This window comes from Saccopteryx bilineata, chromosome 4 (assembly GCF_036850765.1).
Source record: "Saccopteryx bilineata isolate mSacBil1 chromosome 4, mSacBil1_pri_phased_curated, whole genome shotgun sequence".
Lineage (NCBI taxonomy): Eukaryota > Metazoa > Chordata > Mammalia > Chiroptera > Emballonuridae > Saccopteryx > Saccopteryx bilineata.
This window is the reverse complement of record NC_089493.1, coordinates 76,662,005-76,684,096: the sequence shown is the minus strand read 5'-3', so window position 1 is coordinate 76,684,096 and position 22,092 is coordinate 76,662,005. Positions and strand designations below refer to the sequence as shown.

Genomic DNA, 22,092 nt, shown 5'->3' with positions numbered 1-22,092 from the left:
GCAATGTCAAAAAGATGAACAGATAATTTAGTAGCAGACATCTAGATTCTAAAAGTGAGCAAGATAATAAAATTACTGTGACTGAAAGAGAACTTCTGGGTTTAATGATCTGCCAGGTGGGCTCTATGACAGCTTCAAGCAAATTCTTGGCACCTCTGTTCAAAGGCATAAATGTAAGGTGAGATAACTAGCACAGTGTAACTAGTGTTAATAGGAAGTTAAAAGAAATTGGTGACCGTTCCTGCTGATAATACTAACTACTGAATCTAAGATTTTTCTCAGAATTTTTGGAAAGATGGAGAGGAATAGCAGAGATCATGAGATGCCAATGAAACAATATGCTATAAGGGGGTCTGAGAAGCTAACTGAAAAATTCTTACATAGCAAAGAAATGGGGTGGGAAAGAAATTCAGTATGCTTGGATTAAGTAAAGGCTTTTATTTAAATATGCTATTTTCTGTTTAATACCATGTAAAAAATATTATTCCAAACCAGCTTTTTGAAATATGATGACTTCATATATGAGCCATGGGAATCAGTGTCTTTATTCTCAATAAAGAAGATTGAAGAGAAAATTAAAGCAATAAGAATAAAGCAGTATTGCCCATATAACCCTTTACTACTTTTGTAATCTGTGGATTGAATTTCCCATCCTCCCTTAAAAAGTTTGTAAGGATATAAAGATATAAAAGAGACAAACCAGGAAAGTTTAGGCCACCCATAGCCTTGTATTCGAAAATAGCATCTCCCTAGCAATTTCAAAAGCAAGTTTAAAATAAAGAATACAGGGGGGAAAAAGTACAGAGTAGCTGGAATAGCATCGTAAAAATGGATAAAAAACAAAGTAATAGAAACTTGTTGAAAACAAGAGTAAAGGATGGTTATGTTCTTTGGAGGGGCAAAATGCAAAAAAACAACAACAATGAATTATGAAATAAAGAAAGTGGGAAAGAAAGTTAACACAGGATAATTAGAAGTTATTATAGAGCCTTCTTAGTGATCAACTGATCATATCTGTTGGTGTTAGTTTTTCCTACTGCCTCTGCAGCTTTCATCTGTGATCTCATTTCCTGATTGCCGTATTTGTGCTAATGATTCTTTGACTCTGGGCCTGAACTCCACTTACCCAACTGCCTACTGAAGCTCTTTTGTGTATGTCACAAGTGCCTTCAAATTCAACAGGTCCAAATCTGAAAAATCATCTCCATACTTCTTCCTCCTACTCCAACTTTGTTTTTCCTGTGTTTTCCTATTTTGAAGTATTGCAATCTTACGTATCCAAGTCCCCCCTGTTTTAGAAATAGACATCATCCTTGCTATTGCTTCTTTTACTCCTACACCTGATCACATGAGAAGACGATTCATTCTTTCCCTTTAATATCTTTCATATAGATTTATTTCTCTGTTGTAATTTTATTAATTTAGACCAGGGATTGGCAATTTTTTTCTGTAGAAGGCCAGATAATAAGTACTTTAGGCTTTACAGGCTATGTGGTCTTTGTGAAAATCACTGTAGCCCCAAAGGAGCCATAGACCAATGTAAGTGGATGGGTGTGGCTATTTCCCATCAGACTTTATTTATAGACACTGAAATTTGAATTTCACAAAATTCACAAAATATTCTTACTCTTTTTATTTATTTTTTTTCCCTCCTAACCATTTAAAATGTAAAAACCCCTTATGGATGGATCACTTCTTAAGTTATATAAATGTTTAATCACTATGTTGTACAGGTGAAACTAATATAATATTTAATGTCAACTGTAATTGAAAAAATTATGTTTTTTTAAATGTAAACACCATCTTTAGCTAGCCATCCCTACAAAAACAAGCAGCAAGCCAGATTTGGCTCGCAGGCCCACCTCTGGCTTAGACCAACATTTTCTGTCATATAAAATACAACAGTACTCTCCTGTTCTCCTAGAGTACAGTGACCACAGCAGTGAGTCCTGTGTAATATCTGTTATTCTATGGAAGTATGCTAAGCATTAATTACTTTTGATTTGACATTAATGAATCAAGCAATTCATTCTTTTATAATATAAAGTTAGTAAGAGGTCTCTTCTGGTAAGATTTTGAAAAAACATACCATTAAGCAATATTCAATAGAAACTTTAAAACTTTTGAAAGTTGTTAAACTATATATTAAGTAAAATGAATATTCTTGTGCAAATTTAAAATGAGTATTACAATATCAATTTATCTTTATTTTTTTGGAGAGAAGTAGTGTACATACTATAAGGGTTTTTGTTTCATGTTTATGATCAAACACAAAGTGAATGTGAAAAAAGTAAATATGAACAGAACTATATATTCTTTACTAAAATGAGAACTTAATTTTTTTCAGGTTAAACTACAGAGCAACATATCATATCAGATGGCAGACATACATCATTTAAAGGGTAAGAAACTTAATTACAGATTAAAGATAAACAAAGATCACTAAATGTCTAAAATCCTCAAGAATTAAGACTAGTAAAACAGATCAATTAAATAAAGTCTTGTTGTAGTTTTGAGAAAGACAGACAGAAAGGAAAAGAGATGGGAAGTATCGACTCATAGTTGTGGCACCTTAGTTGCTTATTGATTGCTTCTCATATGTGCCTTGATGGAGGGTGCGGGGACTCCAGCCAAGCCAGGAACTCTTACTCAAGCTAGCAACCTTGGGCTAAGCCAGCAACCGTGGATTAATGTTTATGATTGCAAGCTCAGGCTGATGAGCCTGCACTCAAGCCGGCTATCTTGGGGTTTTGAACGTGGGTCCTCAGCATCCCAAGCCAACACTCTATCCACTGTGCCACTTCCTGTTCAGGTGAAATAAAGGTTTTCAACAAAGCTCCTCTGATGACAAACATTTATCCTTTAGTCTTAAGATATAATAAAAAATTTTTAATATTGCTTTATATATAATAGATAAAAGTTAAAATTTGAGGCCAGCATTTTAATCTGGTGCTGTAGGCAGAGTTCATGCAGTGAAATATTTTGTTTTGTTTTGTTTTGTTTTTAGTGAGAGAGAGGGATAGACAAATGGTAAGGGAGAGAGATGAGAAGCATCAACTCATAGTTTCAGCACCTTAGTTGTTCATTGATTGCTTTCTCATATGTGCCTTGACCATATGAAGAGGGCTCCAGCTGAGCCAGTGACCCCTTGCTCAAGCCAGCAACCTTGGGCTTTAAGCCAGTGACCCAAGCCAGCAAACATGAGGTCATGTCTTTGATCCCACACTCAAGCTGGTGACACTGTGTCAAGCTGGTGAGCCCCTACTCAAGCCAGCTGAGCCCCTACTCAAGCCACTCATCTCACGGTTTCAAACCTAGGTTTTCAGCCTCCCAAGCTGATGCTCTATCTACTGTACCATCGCATGGTCAGACCAATGAAATGTTTTTTTAAAAATCCCCAAAGAAAATTAAGCTATACCTTCAGAGGCCATTAAATTTCTAAGGAAAAGGTAAGGGGTGATCCCTCTGTACTGTGTCCAATCTGCTAAAATAATCCATTCAGGTTTAGGGATGCTTTGGACAGGTCCTCCAAACTTAATGTTTAAGATACTCTGAGAACATACATATTTTTTTACTTAGAATTCTGGGAAGATACATATTTTTTCACTTAGATGAAGTGATAGGAGATGCCCAAAGCTTTTTTGGGAAAGAATGGCTAAGGAGAACAAGCTCTATGTTTTGTTTACATTACTTCACACTGTTGCTGGCCATATTTGGAGTTTGGGGTCTGAGGACCACTCTTCTTCCTCAAACCCTTTCATTATAACATTATGTATTTTAAAACTTTGCATGCAGTGCCTTTAAGTTTATGTATGTGGGTAATACATACTCTCTAATTTCATAAATATATCTTTATTCTATACCCACTTTGAACCTCTGTAGATAGAATTAAGTAATATATTTTTATCCTCTTGGAGAAGCCAACCTAAGCTGACTTGGTAATTTATTGAAGTTTTGCTTTCATTTAGCAAAATCATTAGGACAAGCATCAGGAACCTATGGCTCGCGAGCCAGATGTGGTTCTTTTGATGGCTGCATCTGGCTCGCAGACAAATCTTTAATTAAAAAAAATAATGTTAAAAATATAAAACATTCTCATGTATTACAATCCATTCATTTCCTACCGCTCATGTTCATGGTTGCGGGTGGCTGGAGCCAATCACAGCTGTCCTCCGGGACAACACCAAATTTTTATTGGATAATGCATAACATACACGGGTAGTTGTATGGCTCTCATGGAATTACATTTTAAAATATGTGGCGTTCATGGCTCTCTCAGCCAAAAAGGTTCCCAACCCCTGGGTTAGGAAGTGTTTTTTTTGTGTTATGACCCAAAATTAGGAATTATTAAATTTTTACTATCTGTGATTTAGAGCAGCTTTGATTTTCTGTTAGAAAAATGCTTCCTGGGTGGCTACATTTATCTTTGATACATTTGTGTCCCTGTGTTTTTCTCTTCTGGACTCACAGGAGTGCATTAGGATAATAGAAGATGCCACACTGTTGGTGCTGTTTCTGGCTTGCAACTTTGTTTTTCTATTGTGCTAAGATTTCTCTATTATTTAAAAAAAAACCCTTTAACCACAGAGAGTTCTCTAACTAGTATATGCTATGTTTAATAGAAGGGTGGGACAATAATAAAACTAAACATACGGCCCTGGCTGGTTGGCTCAGTGGTAGAGTGTCGGCCTGGTGTGCAGGAGTCCTGGGTTCGATTCCCGGCCAGGGCACACAGGAGAAGCACCCATCTGCTTCTCCACCCCTCCCCCTCTCCTTCCTCTTTGTCTTTCTCTTCCCCTCCCGCAGCCAAGGCTCCGTTGGAGCAAAGGATGGCCTTGGCGCTGGGGATGGCTCCTTGCCTCTGCCCCAGGCGCTAGAGTGGCTCTGGTCGCAACAGAGCGACGCCCCGGATGGGCAGAGCATCGCCCCCTGGTGGGCATGCCGTGTAGTTCCCGGTCCGGTGCATGCGGGAGTCTGTCTGGCTGCCTCCCCATTTCCAGCTTCAGAAAAATACAAAAAAAAAAAAACACCAAAAAACAACAAAAAAACCCAACAAAGAAACAAAACTAAACATACACTGAGACTAAGTCATGTTGAAATAATGTCTTTGGACTTGGAATTAGAACACAGTTATTGTGGTGTGTTTGAGTATCACACTGTGGGATGTGGGCAGTCACACGATTTCACTGTGCCTTCGTTTTCTCTTGCCACCAGGATTGGTTATAAAGAATGAATATATATCTCACCAATGCCTTTTCGCTAGATGACAGCAAGACTTCAATAAATTACAAAGCCAGGTCAGGTTGGCTTCTCTAAGAGAATGATAAAAATATATTATCTAATTCTATCTAAAGAGGTTCAAAATGGTTATAAAATAAAGATATATTTATGAAATTTGAGGTCATCACAGAATAACTGTAAGCTGGTAATATTAATTCTGCTTGTCATCAAAGTAATATTTCTCAATAGTAGGTCAGTTGAGTAAGAAATCTTGAGGCTTCTGTTAGTATATGTCAAAGAAAATGACAACCTGTGTTACTGTGTAAAAACCTTAAAATTATTTTTTCATTGATGTGTGAGAGGGAGAGAGAGAGAGAGAGAGGCATAAACTCATTGTTTCACTTAGTTGTCCCATTTAGTTGTGAACTCATTGATTGCTTCTACGTGCCTTGACTGGTGTTCGAACCCACAACCTCAGTGTACCAATTCCACGCTTTATTCACTGAGCCACTCAGCCAGGGCCTGTGTAAAACTCTTTATTGTACAGTATGTATCGAAGTAGATCTTGAGATGTTTTGAAATTTTATATGATACTCTTTAGCAGAGAAAAGGCTTTGTTTAAACTCATAAATTAACAACTTTTGATTTCAGTGCAGTTTTAAGATTGAATTTTATTAGTGTCACTTTTGTACCTTGGCAACTATTTCTACGGAAACAAACTTTTTAAAATTTAATTAAATTAATTTATTTATTTACTTATTTATTGTCCAGAAAGAGAAAGCGAGAGAGACAGAAAATTAATCTGCTTTTGATGTGCCCTGACCAAGGGTTGAACCAGCAACCTCTGTGCATTAGGAGGACGTTCTAACCAACTGAGTTGTCCAACCTGGGCTGATACAAACTTTTTGATAAGTTGACTATAAAATCCACATTTGACTATTTTGATTGAAAATAATACTGGATATAATGGAATTAGTATACACTAAGACCCTAAAAAATCCTATGGTAGTTATATTTTCATGAAAATAAGAGGAATGAAAGTTGTTTTTAAATTCCTGACATAATGAATATTCTAGTATACACTAATTTATTTTGAATAGCTCACCTATTACTTAAAGAAAATTTGAAATAAAAAATTTTCTGGAAGTAAATACGTTCTTTTTCATAGGCCACTCCTTTCTTAACTGTATCTCCAATCTTTTGAAGTTGAATTGAGGGAGTATGGCCATGCCCCTTTATAACATACCCTGGTGTCACTGAGATTGAAGTTCCTGCACAGTCATCCGTAGACCTGACCTCATGTTAAGTTACTTACTCTGGGAATCTTGCTGTGCTGACCTAAAGCAGCCACACTAGACACAGAATATCTTTGGATTTAAAAAACAAAGCAAAGCAAAGAGAAACAAACATGGCAATCAGTTGAAAGTAAAATTGTGTTATTGGAAAATTTTGTCTTTAGTTTTGCTTTCTGTTCTGTTCACTTTCCTTTTTTAAACCTTTATTTTGACCACTCAAAACACTAAGTTAGTTCTCTGTTTTATAATATTGCCTGTATTCAAACAGGATGAAATCTGGCATTTTTCAGGTCCTGGAACTCACTCATAATGATGTTTTATTTTTCTTTGTCAGTTATATTTTAAGCCATTTATCTCCATTTAGAAATGAAAACTTTATTTCCTGATAAAATAATTTCAAATATTGTTATGACCTTTGTGGAGAGGCAGAGAAGCCATCCTAAATCTTGAAATCATAATAAAACCTCAGATTCATTCTGAGGGTAAAGTTAGCTAACTTTATTTTACTGTGTAGGAAAAAGAAGTCTCCATGAGTCCTAAAGATCACCTATTGTAGTCTATTCCCTAATAGCTGCTAGGTAGTGCTGATATATAGTTATATCATATATATATATTAAATTACAGTAACTTTTTAATTCTAGAACATTTCCTGCCTGAGCACAGATTCTCTGAATTGGCTAACACCATAAACACAAAGCTTTTTGTCACTGCCATCTGTTGGGATCTCATTGTCTCTGTAGACCCAACATCCAAAGCCAGAGAGGCCAGAGCTTCTGCTACCTCTGGCCCTTTATTTTAGGAAATGGGGCCAGAGATCAGTAACAAGCTGAATATGTTATTTAGGGATACTTGACCTCAGATTTGTTACTTTTATCTCAAGTAGGGGTAATGGGTAAAAAACTGTAGAGATCCACCATGTTTACATATTGGAAAATTAATAGATTAGGAAGAGAAATTTAAAAATGTGGCTCAACTGAACTCATAGAAACAGAAACTAGAATAGTGGTTACCATGGTATGGGGGTGGGAGGGGGAGGAGGATATGAGGAGATGTTGGTCAAAGTGTACAAACTCTTGGTTATAAAGTGAGTAAATTTTGAGAATCTATTTTTTTTTTAAAGATTTTTTATTTATTCATTATAGAGAGGGGGGAGAGAGAGAGAGAGAGAGAGAGAAAGAAGGGGGGAGAAGCAGGAAGCATCAACTCCCATATGTGCCTTGACCAGGCAAGCCCAGGGTTTCGAACCGGCAACCTCAGCATTTCCAGGTTGACGCTTTACCCACTGCGCCACCACAGGTCAGGGCAATTTTGAGAATCTAACATAGAACATGGTGATTATAGTTAACAATACTTTTTCATATACTTGAAAGTTGCTAAGAGAGTACATGTAAAAATTCTCGGCCTGACCTGTGGTGGTGCAGTGGATAAAGCGTCGACCTGGAAATGCTGAGGTTGCCGGTTCGAAACCCTGGGCTTGCCTGGTCAAGGCACATATGGGAGTTGATGCTTCCAGCTCCTCCCCCCCTTCTCTCTCTCTGTCTCTCCTCTCTCTCTGTCTCTCCCTCTCCTCTCTAAAATGAATAAATAAATAAAAAAATTCTCATCACAGAAAAGAAATGATCATTATGTGAGATGATAGTGGTGTTAGCTAATGCTACAGTAGTAATCATTTCACAATATGTAAGTGAATTGAATCAACAGGTTGTATACATTAAACTTACACAATGTTATATCTCAATTAAATGTTTTTAAAATAAAAAATATGGCTTGAATATTTTAAACATATTTACTAAATACAAGTACTTTATGTGAATTATTTACTCTCCATACCTGATTATTATATAACAGCTATTATTATGCATATAGTTAAACTTTTTATTTATATACCTAAGTGAATATTCATGTGACTTCAAAATTTTTATTTGTTGTCATTGCCACAGATAGGGTGCCACAATAAAATCTAGAAAGAGGAAAAAATAAAGTGCTCAGAATTCCACCAGTAAACATAATCACTAGTAGCACTTTGATATATTTTTTAGTTCATTTTTGTACATTATATTTCTATATATCGATAATTACATTATAAATAGATGTTTGCATGTGTTTTTTTAAAAACTTATATCCCAAGCATTTTTGGAGTGCCTTTGAAGTAATAAGACTAATTCTATAAGCCTTCATGAAAGGTCGATATTTTATTTTATTACTATTATTTTTTTTTAGAATTTATTTATTGATTTTAGATAGGAGAGAGAGAGATTATACCTATAATATTGGTACATTATAGGTAGACACTATATTTTAGTCTTAATGGATATTGCTTATGTAGAATAGACTTCTGTTCTCCTTTGTAAAAATTAAGAGTTCCTTAACTACTTTTAACTGCTAAGGCTGTTAGCTAATTTTCTAATCATCTTCTAAGAAAATGATATTTCTGTGGCTGAATTTCTTTTATTTATAGCATCAGATGAAGGACAGTGGTTCTAGAAAATGTGGGGTCACTGATTATGGATAGGTGTTCACAAAAGAGTATCTGGCCTGGCTTCTAATTTACTTTCCAGTTTTGAATTTTATATCATTCACTATAAATAAAACTTTCAGCCCTAGTCTAGAAATTATGAGCTTTGAAAATGGAATTTTGGTATATGTGGACCTAGTATCAGTAGCAGAACCAGAAATGAGATCTAAAGTGATTGGCATCTAAGTTGGGAGTCAAATGTGATTTAAAATGAAAAAGAAACCTTGAATTCTGTACCTATTGCAAGCATGTCTAAAAAAAATGATTTTCCTGCCTACTTTTATAAAGCAGGTAGGTTTAATGCCGTGTGTAGGTGGGGTTTTTTTCCTTCTTTTTTCACAGCTTATATGTCTATATAATGTGAAAAGATGTGTAATTTTTTTTATAGATGTGAAAGCCTCTGAGGGTTTTTTTTTGTTGTTTGATTTTGTTGTTTTTTTTAGAGAGAGATAGGAAGGGAGAGAGATGAGAAGCATCAACTTGTAATTACATCACTTTAGTTGTTCATTGATTGCTTCTCATACATGCCTTGACTGGGTAGGGGTGCTCCAGCTGAGCCAGCGACCCCTTGTTCAAGCTAGTGACCGTGGGGCCCTGTCTGTGATCCCACACTAAAGCCAGTGGCCCTTATCCTGAGCTCAAGCCAGTGACCTTGGGGTTTTGAACCGGGATTCTCAGTGTCCCAATTCGATGCTCTATCCACTGTGCTACCATCTGGTCAGGCAGGACTATCTTGTATTAAAAGCAAATGTTATATGCCAAGGCAATTAAATGGGGTACTATTTATATAATTTAACTGACTAAAGAAATTGAGAAGTATATATAATTTTTAAACATCCCATAACTTCTCACTAGGAAACATTAAAGTGAGTAAACTTTATTTCTTTGATTCTTACCTTGTGTGGCTAGAGCAACTTGCTGAGCTTCGTCAGGAGTTTCTTCGACAAGAAGACCAGCTACAGGACTATAGGAAGAACAATACTTACCTTGTGAAGAGGTTAGAATATGAGAGGTAAGGTACTATGTGCAACAGACATGAATCAGGAATATTTGTCTTACTTTGGGACAATTCATGTTTTCCTTCTGCTTTCTGTTTTTTCTTCTCTTCTTTCATTTTCTTAGGCCTTTTTTTTTTTTTTTTTTTTTTGTATTTTTCTGAAGCTAGAAACCTGGGGAGACAGACAGACACAGACAGACTCCCGCATGCGCCTGACCCGGATCCACCCGGCACGCCCACCAGGGGGTGACGCTCTGCCCACCAGGGGGCGATGCTCTGCCCCTCCGGGGCGTTGCTCTGCCGCGATCAGAGCCACTCTAGCGCCTGGGGCAGAGGCCAAGGAGCCATCCCCAGCGCCCGGGCCATCTTTGCTCCAATGGAGCCTCGGCTGCGGGAGGGGAAGAGAGACAGAGAGGAAGGAGAGGGGGAAGGGTGGAGAAGCAAATGGGCACTTCTCCTGTGTGCCCTGGCCGGGAATCGAACCCGGGACTTCCACACGCCAGGCCGACGCTCTACCACTGAGCCAACCAGCCAGGGCCTCTTAGGTCTTTTAAATTGATTTTCTATTGCCTCTTTGAAGACCATACTCTTTTATTTTTATATATTTAACACCATAAAAATATCTATTACATGATATGTGGTATCTGCCTGTGTAATATAGAAAATCTTGCCTGAGTTCTATTGAATTAGATGTGGCAAAGACAGAAAGCAGATTAAGATTCATGAGTCTTCTCAAGGAATATCCAGAAGACAGCACTGGGAGAGGTCCCCAGAAGAGTGGAGGACTGAGTTCTAGTTGCTTCTCTTGCCTTTTATTTCAGGCCCTTTGCTTACATTGCTACACTTAGTTGATGATGAGTTTAGGGAACTTTTTAGGGGCCTTTCGAGCAATTACTCTTTAAAGACCTTTGTTGTATCTTTAATTGATTTTATAGTAAAAGGTGTTTTTTAGGTCTGCACACCAAAAATTAGATTTGCCATGTTTTAAAGTACCATTTATCCATTTCTAACTTTTTACTTTTGTAGGTTACCAATATGCATCCACTTACATACATGTATTTGAATCTAACAATACTCAATTTCCCATACACTTATAGGATTAAAGGTTTAACATATTTAGAGTTTATATATTATTGCAACCTGTTAATGTACCAAAGCTTGCTTAATCTCTCCCAGTTGCTGAACCATTATTGTAGTTTTCCTTTTCTTACACTATTATGACTACCAACTATAAAACTTTTTATGAGAAAAGGATTTTTTCTCTCTTATGTTATTCACTGGTGTATATTCTCAAATACAGAGTTCCTGACATAGAATGCTTTATTGCTTTTGTCACTCTTTTCACATACAAAATATGAAAGATTGCTTTCTTATTTTTTTAAAGATTTTATTTATTGATTTTACAGAAAGGTGATGGGTGCCCTGGCCAGTTGGCTCAGTGGTAGAGAGCGTCAGCTCAGCGTGTGGAAGTCCTAGGTTCAGTTCCCGGCCAGGGCACACAGAAGAAGCGCTATCTGCTTCTCCACCTTTCCCCTTCTCCTTTCTCTCTATCTCTTCTCTTCTGGCAGCCAAGGCTCGATTGGAGCAAAGTTGGCCCAGGCACTGAGGATGGCTTCATGGTCTCTGCCTCAGGCTCTAAAAAATGGCTCTGGTTGCAACAGAGCAACGGCCCAGATGGGCAGAACATCGCCCCCTAGTGGCCATGCTGGGTGGATCCCGGTCCAGTGCATGTGAGAGTCTGTCTCTCGGCCTCCCCGCTTCTCACTTCAGAAAAATACAGAAAAACGTGGTGGGGAGCGAGATGTATCAACTCATAGTTGCTTCACACAAGTTGCTTACTTGTCATATGTGCCTTGACCGGGTGAGCCCAGAGTTTCAAACCAGCACCCTCAGTATTCCAGGTCTACACTCTATCTACTGCACCACTGCAGGCCAGGCAAAAGATTGCTTTCTAACATGACTGTACTAACTTATAATGTAAATATTTCCCCATAGTCCCACCAACTTTGACTTTTATAATTCTAACTTATTTTTGCGAGTATAGGAATAAAGTATTTTATGAATATAAGAATACTGTAAATACCTGTAGGAAATTTAATTTGCATTTTAATGGTGAAAGTTAACATATTTTTGTGTATTAACTATTTGTTTCTTTTTGCATGAACAATCTATTTGTATCCTTTGACTACTTTGCAGTGGAAATTCAGTCTTAGTGTCTGTTTGGTTGCTTTACATTTCTCTTAATGATTCCAGTCTCATCTTTATTAGTTTCTTCTATTCTTGCTCTTCTTATGGTTTATTATTCTGTTAAAGTACTAACTGTTGGATGAATCATCCTCTGCCCCTCCTATTAACTCTCATAATTTTTTCTCATCTATTACTATATTTTGGTTCTACAGTTTTTTCCTCTGTAGTATTTTTCTATTCTGTGATTAAAGTGGCTTTGACAGTTGATTCTTATAAATGCAATTTTTTCCCTGTGTCCATGAGTTTTTTCTTTCTTTTTATATTTTGCTCAATCCCACCTCTACTTTGCCCCAATACCTGTCAGCCTGCTCTTTATTTATGAGTCTGTCTCTATTGTGCTTGTTAGTTCATTTTTCATATGTGGAATCTATTGAACAAAATGAACTAAGTGCAATTTTTAAAAAGAAACTTATCTTTCTAATTTCTGTTTTTTTAAAATCTAGCTTTATCTGTATTCTTTATCCTTTATTAAAGATTCAAATATTTTAAGAATTTTCATTGTGAGTTATATTTATGTCTGGTCTTTGTCCTCCCTTGCCCACTCTCCTGCTAATTGAATGCTTCATCTTTATAAATGTAAGTTTTCAACTTCTAGACAACTTTGAGACTACAACACAAGATAATATAGTCTAAAAAATGACTCTGTAATTTAGTTTTCAGTGTGGACAACAAATCAAGGAATTAAGAGCACAGCATGAAGAAAATATTAAAAAGTTAGCAGACCAGTTTTTACAGGAACAAAAGGTAAATGAAAAAGAATACTTAAAATATGTTATTATAAACCTTGTTACTTAGAAATTAAAATATGTACTTTTGTCATACAAAATTGTATTTTTAAGTATTCTAGCCTGCCTAATTCTAAAATAACTTGTAGTGGCTTTATTGTTGAGAAATTAGATACTTACAAAAATATAACCTTTACTTTTAAAACTAATTTCAAGCTAAATATCCCTTATCTGTCTTATAAAAATATTTTTTTTGCTGTTAATGTATTTCCCAGAAAGTAAAGTAAAGTAAACATTTAACTGAAAAGTCAGTTACTTCCTACTTTATGCTTTTGAGAATCAAAAAATAATGGAAAAATCTTTCCCCTTAATTAGAAATCTCTGTAATTATGAATTTTTTTAAAAAACCTAGAAATAAAACATTAGCCACTAGCCACTATTTTGATTCATATTTTTGGGGTGGCAAATTCTTTAATTAATTTATGCATTTTTAGTTGATATATATTATAAAGGCCCTGCTAGAAATGGAGTTTATCTAAAGATTACTAGTCATTAGGAAATTCATTTTTTTACACTTGTAATCTCATCTAACTGTGGTTTGTATAAAGTCTTGTGATTTAAAGTAAAAAGAAGTTGAACAGTAAAAAATATTTATGTTGCTCTTTGATAGCATCTCCTCTAAAGGACTAGAAGTTAAGGAGACTAGATTTTCATTCTTAGCTGTTTTACTCTTTTACAGCATGATATTGAGGACATCGTTTTTTCTGTATTTCATTTTTTGAATCTACAGAGTAGAGTAGCTGCTGCCTGTCTGCAATCTAAGATGTGAGGATAGATTGCTGGAAGATGACAGGCCTGAGTAAGCTAGAGGCATAGAGGAATTGAGAACAAGCAGAAAGCATTACTGAGACACTGGATCATTAGAGAAGCATAGTAGAACAGAAAAGGAAGGGAAGAGAGTTTGCTATTCCATTTGTGCTATTACAAGTCCATATAAATAATGGGGTAAGTTGCTCTCTTCTATTCTTCCAAGCCTATGCTTGAAAGAGAGTTTTCCCTTTTTATAGACAAGTGTAGTTCTCTCTTTCTGCTCTTCTATACTGGGCTATTTTTATATTATTAACTAATTAATGTGCTCTTCAATAATTCTATTCCCTTATAACTGCCTTAAATGGAACAGGTAGGAAGGGAGAGATGCTTAGAGTAGCACACTTGCCCTTACCCTTTAGACCAGCTGCCTGTTCTACTCCCTACCCTTTAATACCCTGTTTAACTGCTCTAACAAATTGATTCTGTGAAATTTGAGGGTTTTTTTCACAGTAACAAATCCAATGAAAGTTATATGATATAAATTGTACAGTGTGTCTGTAAAGTCGTGGTGCACTTTTGACCAGTCACAGGAAAGCAACAAAAGATGGTAGAAATGTGAAATCTGCACCAAATAAAAGGAAAACTTTCCCAGTTTTATACCTATTCAGTACAGTTCGATGTGGGCTTACACACAGATTTTTTAGGGCTCCTTAGGTAGCCTCTACAGACTCGTCACTGACTGATGACCTACCAGAACGGGGTTTCTCCACCAAACTGCCGATTTCCTTCAACTGCTTATCCCACCAAGTAATGTTATTTCTAGGTGGTGGCGCTTCATTATAAACGCGCCGATATTCACTTTGCACTTTAGTCATGGATTCGAATTTAGCGAGCCACAGAACACACTGAACTTTCCTCTGTACCGTCCACATCTTCACTGGCATGGCCGTGGGCTGCTCCGCTGTATACACGGTGTTACGTCATCATCTGTGCGTGCGCACATGCTGCCACATCATCCTACAGAAACTGGGAGGGTTTTCCTTTGATTTGGTGCAGATTTCACATTTTTATCGTCTTTTGTTGCTTTCCTGTGACCGGTCAAAGTGCACCATGACTTTATTTAGGGATTTTTTTTTTTAACCAAGTAATTTAGAAATTACTCTCTGGAAAAGGAGCCAACTAAATCCAACCTGTTTCCTATTTTCATACTACCTATGGGTAAACAATGATTATTACATTTTAAAATGGTTGAAAATCAAAGAATATTTTGTGATGGGAAAATAGTAGGAAACTCACAGTTTTGAATCTATAAATACAATCTTTTGGAATATAGTTACACTTACTAGTTTACTGCTTTCATGCAACAAATGAAGAAAAATGTTGTGGACCAGAGGAGGCTGAGGAAACCTGAGGACTTAAATGCAATGTAGTATCCTGGATTGGATCCTGGAACAGAAAAAAAGACTTACTGTATTTTTCGCTCCATAAGACGCACTTTTCCCACCCCCCTCCAAAAGTGGAGGGGAAAATGCCTGTGCGTCTAATGGAGTGAAAAATACGGTATTTTATTTTATTTTATTATTATGTTTTTTGTATTTTTCTGAAGCTGGAAACGAGGAGAGACAGTCAGACAGACTCCCGCATGCGCCCAAGGGGCATCCACCCAGCACGCCCACCAGGGGCGATGCTCTGCCCACCAGGGGGCGATGCTCTGCCCCTCCGGGGCGTCGCTCTGTCACGACCAGAGCCACTCCAGCGCCTGGGGCAGAAGCCAAGGAGCCATCCCCAGCGCCCAGGCCATCTTTGCTCCAGTGGAGCCTCGGCTGCGGGAGGGGAAGAGAGAGACAGAGAGGAAGGAGAGGGGGAGGGGTGGAGAAGCAGATGGGCGCCTCTCCTGTGTGCCCTGGCCGGGAATCGAACCCCGGACTTCTGCTTGCCAGGCCGACGCTCTACTACTGAGCCAACCGGCCAGGGCTTATTAAATATTTTAACACACCATTTGGTTCAGAATATTTTTTTTCTTATTTTCCTCCTTAAAACCTTAGGTATGTCTTATGGTCAGGTGTGTCTTATGGAGCGAAAAATATGGTGAAATCTAAAGTCTGGAGTTTGGTCAATTGTATACTAATGTTAGTGTCTTAGTTTTGCAAATGTGCCATGATGATATAAAATGTTAACACTAAAGGAAATTGATGAGGATTAGTTACTTTTCTGTGAAGTTAAAATTATTTCCGAATAAAAAATTTATTAAAAACAATTAGCTGCCCCTTTACCAAATCACCAGGATTGTACTTAGAAAACCCTCTTATTTTTTTAAGAATACTTAATATTGTCCATTCACATAACACATCAAAGGGACACCTTTAAACTATTTTAAATGGAAAAGTTTGTTGACTTTTCAATTTCATTTCTTATTGTTTGTTTTAGTATTTTAGAGTTTGCAAACCATATATAAAAGCATTAAATGGGGGGGGCAAAAGGTTTATAGATGTGAGTACACAAAACACAGCTTATTCTTATGTTATTATTTTTTAATTATTGTATTTTCCACACGAATAAGTGGAAAACTACTTTTGCCCCATCCTGTATTAAGTATAGGACCTATATGACAAACCAAGCATATCTTCTTGACTCTTAGTCTCCCAATTTTCTACTGAGGCAGCTCAACCAATATAAAAGAGAAAACTGGCCCATTAATAAAATTGAGTCAATCCTAACCATATACCTGAAAATTTAAGCTTCCAAAGAGATGATATGGTTTGGAGCAGGTTGGAAGGAACACTGACCTGGTGTATTTTCTGCCATTACTTCTTATGCTTTGGTGGTCTGCGTACCTGGGAAGGAATTGGCCTGTTAACCACCATTGCTGTTTCTGCTTGGGGAAAAGCCTTACAATGTCAGTAGCCATTTATCACACTTGAGGGGCCACCTGTGTGCCAATTTTCTGCTGTCTGCCATCCTGCTGGATTACAACATTTATCTATAAAGAACCTACCCTGCCCATAGTGCACAGAACAATGCCCAACAGTAGGTATCTATAATAACCTACAGTGCTCAGCAAGACTCTCTTCTTGCAGAATCATTCCCCTAGCATAGCCAAAGGGAATGACCTCTGCCAACATTTTAGGCCAGTTACTGTAAATAGAGACTTAAAAGGTGTTGTTGGTTATTTTTTGACTTTGTATCTGATAATAAAAACTGAACAGGAAATAATATTATATCCCACATCTCCAAGTGTTTGAAATTTGGACCTATGGTATATGTTTTAGAAAGTGAACTGTTTCAGAACATTTAGGTAATAGTTTTGTCAATGATTTAATGTTTTGAACTGAAAAATATTTATTGTTACCAAATCTTTATTTAACAGCAAGAGGCCCACAGGTTTGAATTAAAAGATGGAAATGAATTGGGTATAAACAATCATGCAGGACCTAAAAATCTTCCAAAAGTACCTGAGAATTCTGTAGCAAAGAATGAAGAACCATCAAGCAATCATATTCCACATGGTAAAGGTATTACAATTATTTTGTTTTATATTAATAGGATATTGACTTTTCTCTGTTTTTTTGTTTTTTTATATTCAGTGAGAGGAAGGAAGGCAGAGACAGACTCCTGCCTGCGCCCCCACCAGGATCCACCCTGCAAGCCCATTAGAGGCAATGCTCTGCCCATCTGGGGCATTGCTCCATTGCTCAGCAACCAAGCTCTTCTTAGGGTCAGAGGTGAGGCCATGGAGCCATCCTCAGTGCCCAGGGCCAACTCGCTCCAATGGAACCATAGCTGTAGAAGGGGAAGTGAGAGAGGGAGAGAGGGAGAGAGAGAGAGAGAAAGAGAGAGAGAGAGAAGTGAGAGGGGGAAGGGTGGAGAAGCATATGGACACTTCTGTGTGCCCTGACCAGGAATTGAACCCTGGACATTCACTGCCAGGTTGATGCTCTACCACTGAGCCAATCGTGCCAGGGCCATGTTGTTTCAAATTCAGATCCTTTAGTAGAAAAAGAACAGTAAGTTATTTTAGAGCTACAACTATGTCCAAAGCAAAGTATATAGATATTCAGTCAGTATAGCTTATTGCTTTAGAAACTGATTATTATCTTCCTTCAAATTCAATTTATGTAAGGAAATATATAGAATTATATCTTTTATTACTTGGGCAGAACAAATCAAACCAGGTGGTGATGCAGGAATGCCTGGAATAGAAGAGAATGACCTTGCAAAACTTGAAGACCTTCCCACTGGTAAGTAAAAATTAGTAGAGTATTTCAAGTGATCATATTATATTTCATGTGACTCTCTTTTCTTTTTGAATAACACTTGAGAAAAGTCACAGATATTTGTATGATTAATATTTCCTGTTAATTACCCATTAATTGGCAGGACTTTTGGATATAATTCTTTGAAAATTTTTGCTAAATTGTATAAAGTACTTGTTTTTGCCTTGATGATAGTCAACCATATTTGAACCTTTTCTTTTTTGACTCTAGTGTTATTGTTCATAACTTTAACATAGTTATGCTATGTTAAAGCCATTTATGCTTACTAAAAGTGCATATGGCTCATTTCTTTCAGACTGTTTCCAGATTGCTCTGTTGATGTGTCTTAATATGGCATAGTCATACTGTTACATAGGTTTTTAGAACTTGGTTTATCCTTTCAGTTAATTGCCCCACACTTTAAATAGTTTATTCACTATTTTTTTCTCTTTTTTTCTTGTATGGTCACTTTGGTTCAATGTATATCTCTTCCTTCATTAATGTATCTGTTTCTTTTTTATTTCAATTTAAAGTCTGTGTCACTGCTGCTCTCCTAATCTCATTCAGTTTTTTTCATGTCTCTGTTTTCCTTATTTCCTGGCTATCATAGGTATCTTTTCCTGCCTACTCTAATTTATTATGGTAGAAAATTGGCATTAATAGCATGTCTGTGGTTATTCTTGGCTGTTTTTATTTCTTTTAAACTCAGTTATTACTGCTATGGTTGTGACTGACTGTATGAGCCTGAAGTGGCTGAGTGTTTGAGGTTCAAATGAAGTATTAGTACTTTCATTTGTATTGGTTTGTTTTCTTCTCAAATTCTTTCATATCTATATTCCTTTGTGTTCCAAGTCACAGTATATTCCTAAAGATAAAGACAAGAGCAGTAATATGAGTTTAAAAATATGGAGTTAGAATTAGCATGATTTATTTGTTTGTTTTAATTTTTTTATTCATTTTAGATAGGAGAGGACAGGAGAAAGAGAGAGAAAGAGAAGGAGGGAGGAGCAGGAAGTATCAACTCCCATATGTGCCTTGACCAGGCAAGCCCAGGGTTTCAGACTGACAACCTCAGTATTCTAGGTTGACGCTTTATCCACTGCACTACCACAGGTCAGGCACACATGATTTGTTTGTAAGGCAATAAAGTTATCCAATGATTCTTAAAAGTGTACTCCTTGAACCACTGTATCAGCATTACACAAGGACTTGTTAGAAATGCAAATTCCTTTTTTTTTTTAGCCAGAGAAGGGGAGGCAGAGACATGCCTGCATGCGCCCCAACTGGGATCCACCTGGAAAGCCCATTAGGGGGCGATGCTCTGCCCATCTGGGGCCCTTGCTCAGTTGCAACTGGAGCCATTTTTTTTGCTCCTGAGGTGGAGGCCATGGAGCCATCCTCAGCACCTAGGGCCAGCTCACTCCAATTGAGCCATGGCTACAGGAGGGGAAGAGAAGAGAGAGAGGGAGAGAGAGAGAGAGAGAGAGAGAGAGAAGCAAGAGGGGAAGGGGTGGAGAAGTAGATGGGTGCTTCTCCTGTGTGCCCTGACTAGGAATTGAACGCAGAACTTCCACACGCTGTGCCAACACTCAACCACTGAGCCAACTGGCCAGGGCCAGAAATGCAAATTCTTGTGATAAAGCCCAGCAATGTGTGTGATACCGAGCTCTCCAAATGGTTTTGATTTATGCTAAAGTTTTAGAACCACTAGCTAGACATTAAGGAAATGTTGAGAGCAAAGACCATGCATTCTTCTCAATTTCTGCTATACTTTATTCCTAGACTTACTGAGGTTTTGGTTGATTAATCTCTTTTACATTGCCCTTATTTATTTTTTAAGCTCCACCCAAATTTATTTATTTATTTTTTTACAGAGACAGAGAGAGAGTCAGAGATAGGGATAGACAGGGATAGACAGACAGGATGGAGAGATAAGAAGCATCAATCATTAGTTTTTTGTTGCGCATTGCAACACCTTAGTTGTTCATTGATTACCTTCTCATACGTGCCTTGACCGCGGGCCTTCAGCAGACCGAGTAACCCCTTGCTGGAGCCAGCGACCTTGGGTCCCAGCTGGTGAGCTTTTGCTCAAACCAGATCAGCCCGCGCTCAAGCTGGCAACCTCGGGGTCTCGAACCTGGGTCCTCGGCATCCCAGTCTGACTATCTATCCACTGCGCCACCACCTGGTCAGGCCCAAAGTTTTGCCAAGGATAAACTTCTCATATATAGAAGCACTTTATTAAGATAGTCAAAGGTTATTTACCTACTTACATGCATTTGTTTTTCATGTCATATATCTACAAAAATATATTTACGTGTAAACATAATTTCTTTTACTTTTTTTGTCCATTTCTACATAGTTTTCAATTTAAAATTTTATCATTACTACCCTAAATGTGTAATGTCTCAATTTATTTTCTCATTGGTCCACTATCATAATTTATTTACCTATCCACCAGGAAATTCCAAAGTAAGGGTAAAATGAAATGGGAATGCATGAGGTCTTAGAGATTTTCTCTTAAGCATTTTTAGGTATATTATCCTTATCAGAAAGTGGTTTTCAAATATCTTTCATACATGAGTGACTTCAGTAGGGCAAACATTTTATCTTGCTTCTGCTTGCTTAAAAAAAAAAAAGCACACACTCAGATTATTAGATGTAAAAGGGATAGGTAATGCTACTTTTGATTAGATGCCAACAAATTCAAGTTTGATTTTCACAATATGAATTTGCCATATTTACTCATATAATGGTTGTGGCATTATAGTTTAGAACTGGAAAAACACTGAGAAAATACATATTTTTTGTAAATTTAACTTTAATATCCAAAATATCTTATATATGGACACTGTCTATGGTGTCATGGTATATTAGAGGCCTTTCTCAGAATTAGTTTCTCTTTCTCTCTTTTTAAACAAATCAAAAGCTTAGTTGGGATTTTAAAGGATTCGAATCCAGGAGGCACAGACTCAGAAAAGACCTGAAATATGTGCCCTAATTTTTTTTTTTTTTTGACAGAGACAGAGAGATAGATAGGGACAGACAGACAGGGAGAGAGAGAGATGAGAAGCATCAACTTTGTTAGGACACCTCAGTTCATTCATTGCTTTCTCATATGTGCCTTGACGGGGTGGGGGGGAGCTACAGCAGAGGGAGTGATCTATTCCTCAAGCCAGTGACCTTTGGGCTCAAGCCAGAGACCATGGGGTCATGTCTCTGAACCCATCCTCAAGCTGGTGAGCCTGCACTCAGCCAGCAACCTCGGGGTCTCGAACCTGGGTCCTCCACATCCCAGTCTGACGCTCTATCCACTGCGCCACTGCTTGGTCTGGCTTTCCTATTTTTTTTATATTTGATTTTCTGTGATTTGGAAATTATATGCTGTATATGGTTATAGTTTGTTTTTTAGCGTTTATTCTGCTTGGTGTTCTCTGAAATTCCTGAATCTGTGGTATGATGTCTGACATTAATTTGGGGAATTTCTATCATTATTATTTCATATATTTCTTCTGTTATTTTTCTCTCTTGCTTACTCTTCTTGTATTTCCATTACACTTACGTTATATCTTTTGTAGTTGTCCTAGATACTCTGTTCTGTTTTCTCTTCCAAACATCAGTCTCTTTCCTTTTATTTATTTATTTTTGTTTCTGAGGATTCGTTTGATGTGTCCTCTATCTCAGAGCTTTTTCCCTCAGCCATGACCAATCTACTAATAAGCCCTTCAAAGGCATTCTTTATTTTTGTCACAGTGTTTTTTACCTCTAGTATTTCTTTTTGGTTCTTTCTAGGATTTCCATCTCTTTACTTACATTGTCCATCTGTTCTTGTATGCTGTCTACTTTATCCATTACAGTAGTAGTTTTCTACCACTGCATTAGTGTCCTCATCATACTTAATTGTAGTTGTTTTATATTCCTAGTCTGATAATTCTAACATTTCTGCCAAGTTTGATTCTGTCTCTTTAAGGTGTGTTCTTTTCCTTTTAGTCTGACCTGTAATTTTTTTTTAAGTGAGAGGAGAGGAGGC

The 22,092-nt window shown here is 37.2% G+C and overlaps 1 protein-coding gene across 7 annotated transcripts in view; it reads left to right on the top strand.

Moving 5' to 3' along the window:
• GOLM2 (golgi membrane protein 2) overlaps positions 1 to 22,092 on the top strand; it is a 123,038-nt gene that overhangs the window by 36,972 nt on the left and 63,974 nt on the right. For all 7 annotated transcript variants that reach the window (XM_066276620.1, XM_066276623.1, XM_066276618.1 and 4 more), the window contains 5 exons: positions 2,348 to 2,402; positions 9,940 to 10,042; positions 12,928 to 13,018; positions 17,177 to 17,321; positions 17,967 to 18,047. In XM_066276620.1, coding sequence (XP_066132717.1) covers positions 2,348 to 2,402; positions 9,940 to 10,042; positions 12,928 to 13,018; positions 17,177 to 17,321; positions 17,967 to 18,047 — 475 coding nt within the window. The remainder of the gene's footprint in view (positions 1 to 2,347; positions 2,403 to 9,939; positions 10,043 to 12,927; positions 13,019 to 17,176; positions 17,322 to 17,966; positions 18,048 to 22,092) is intronic.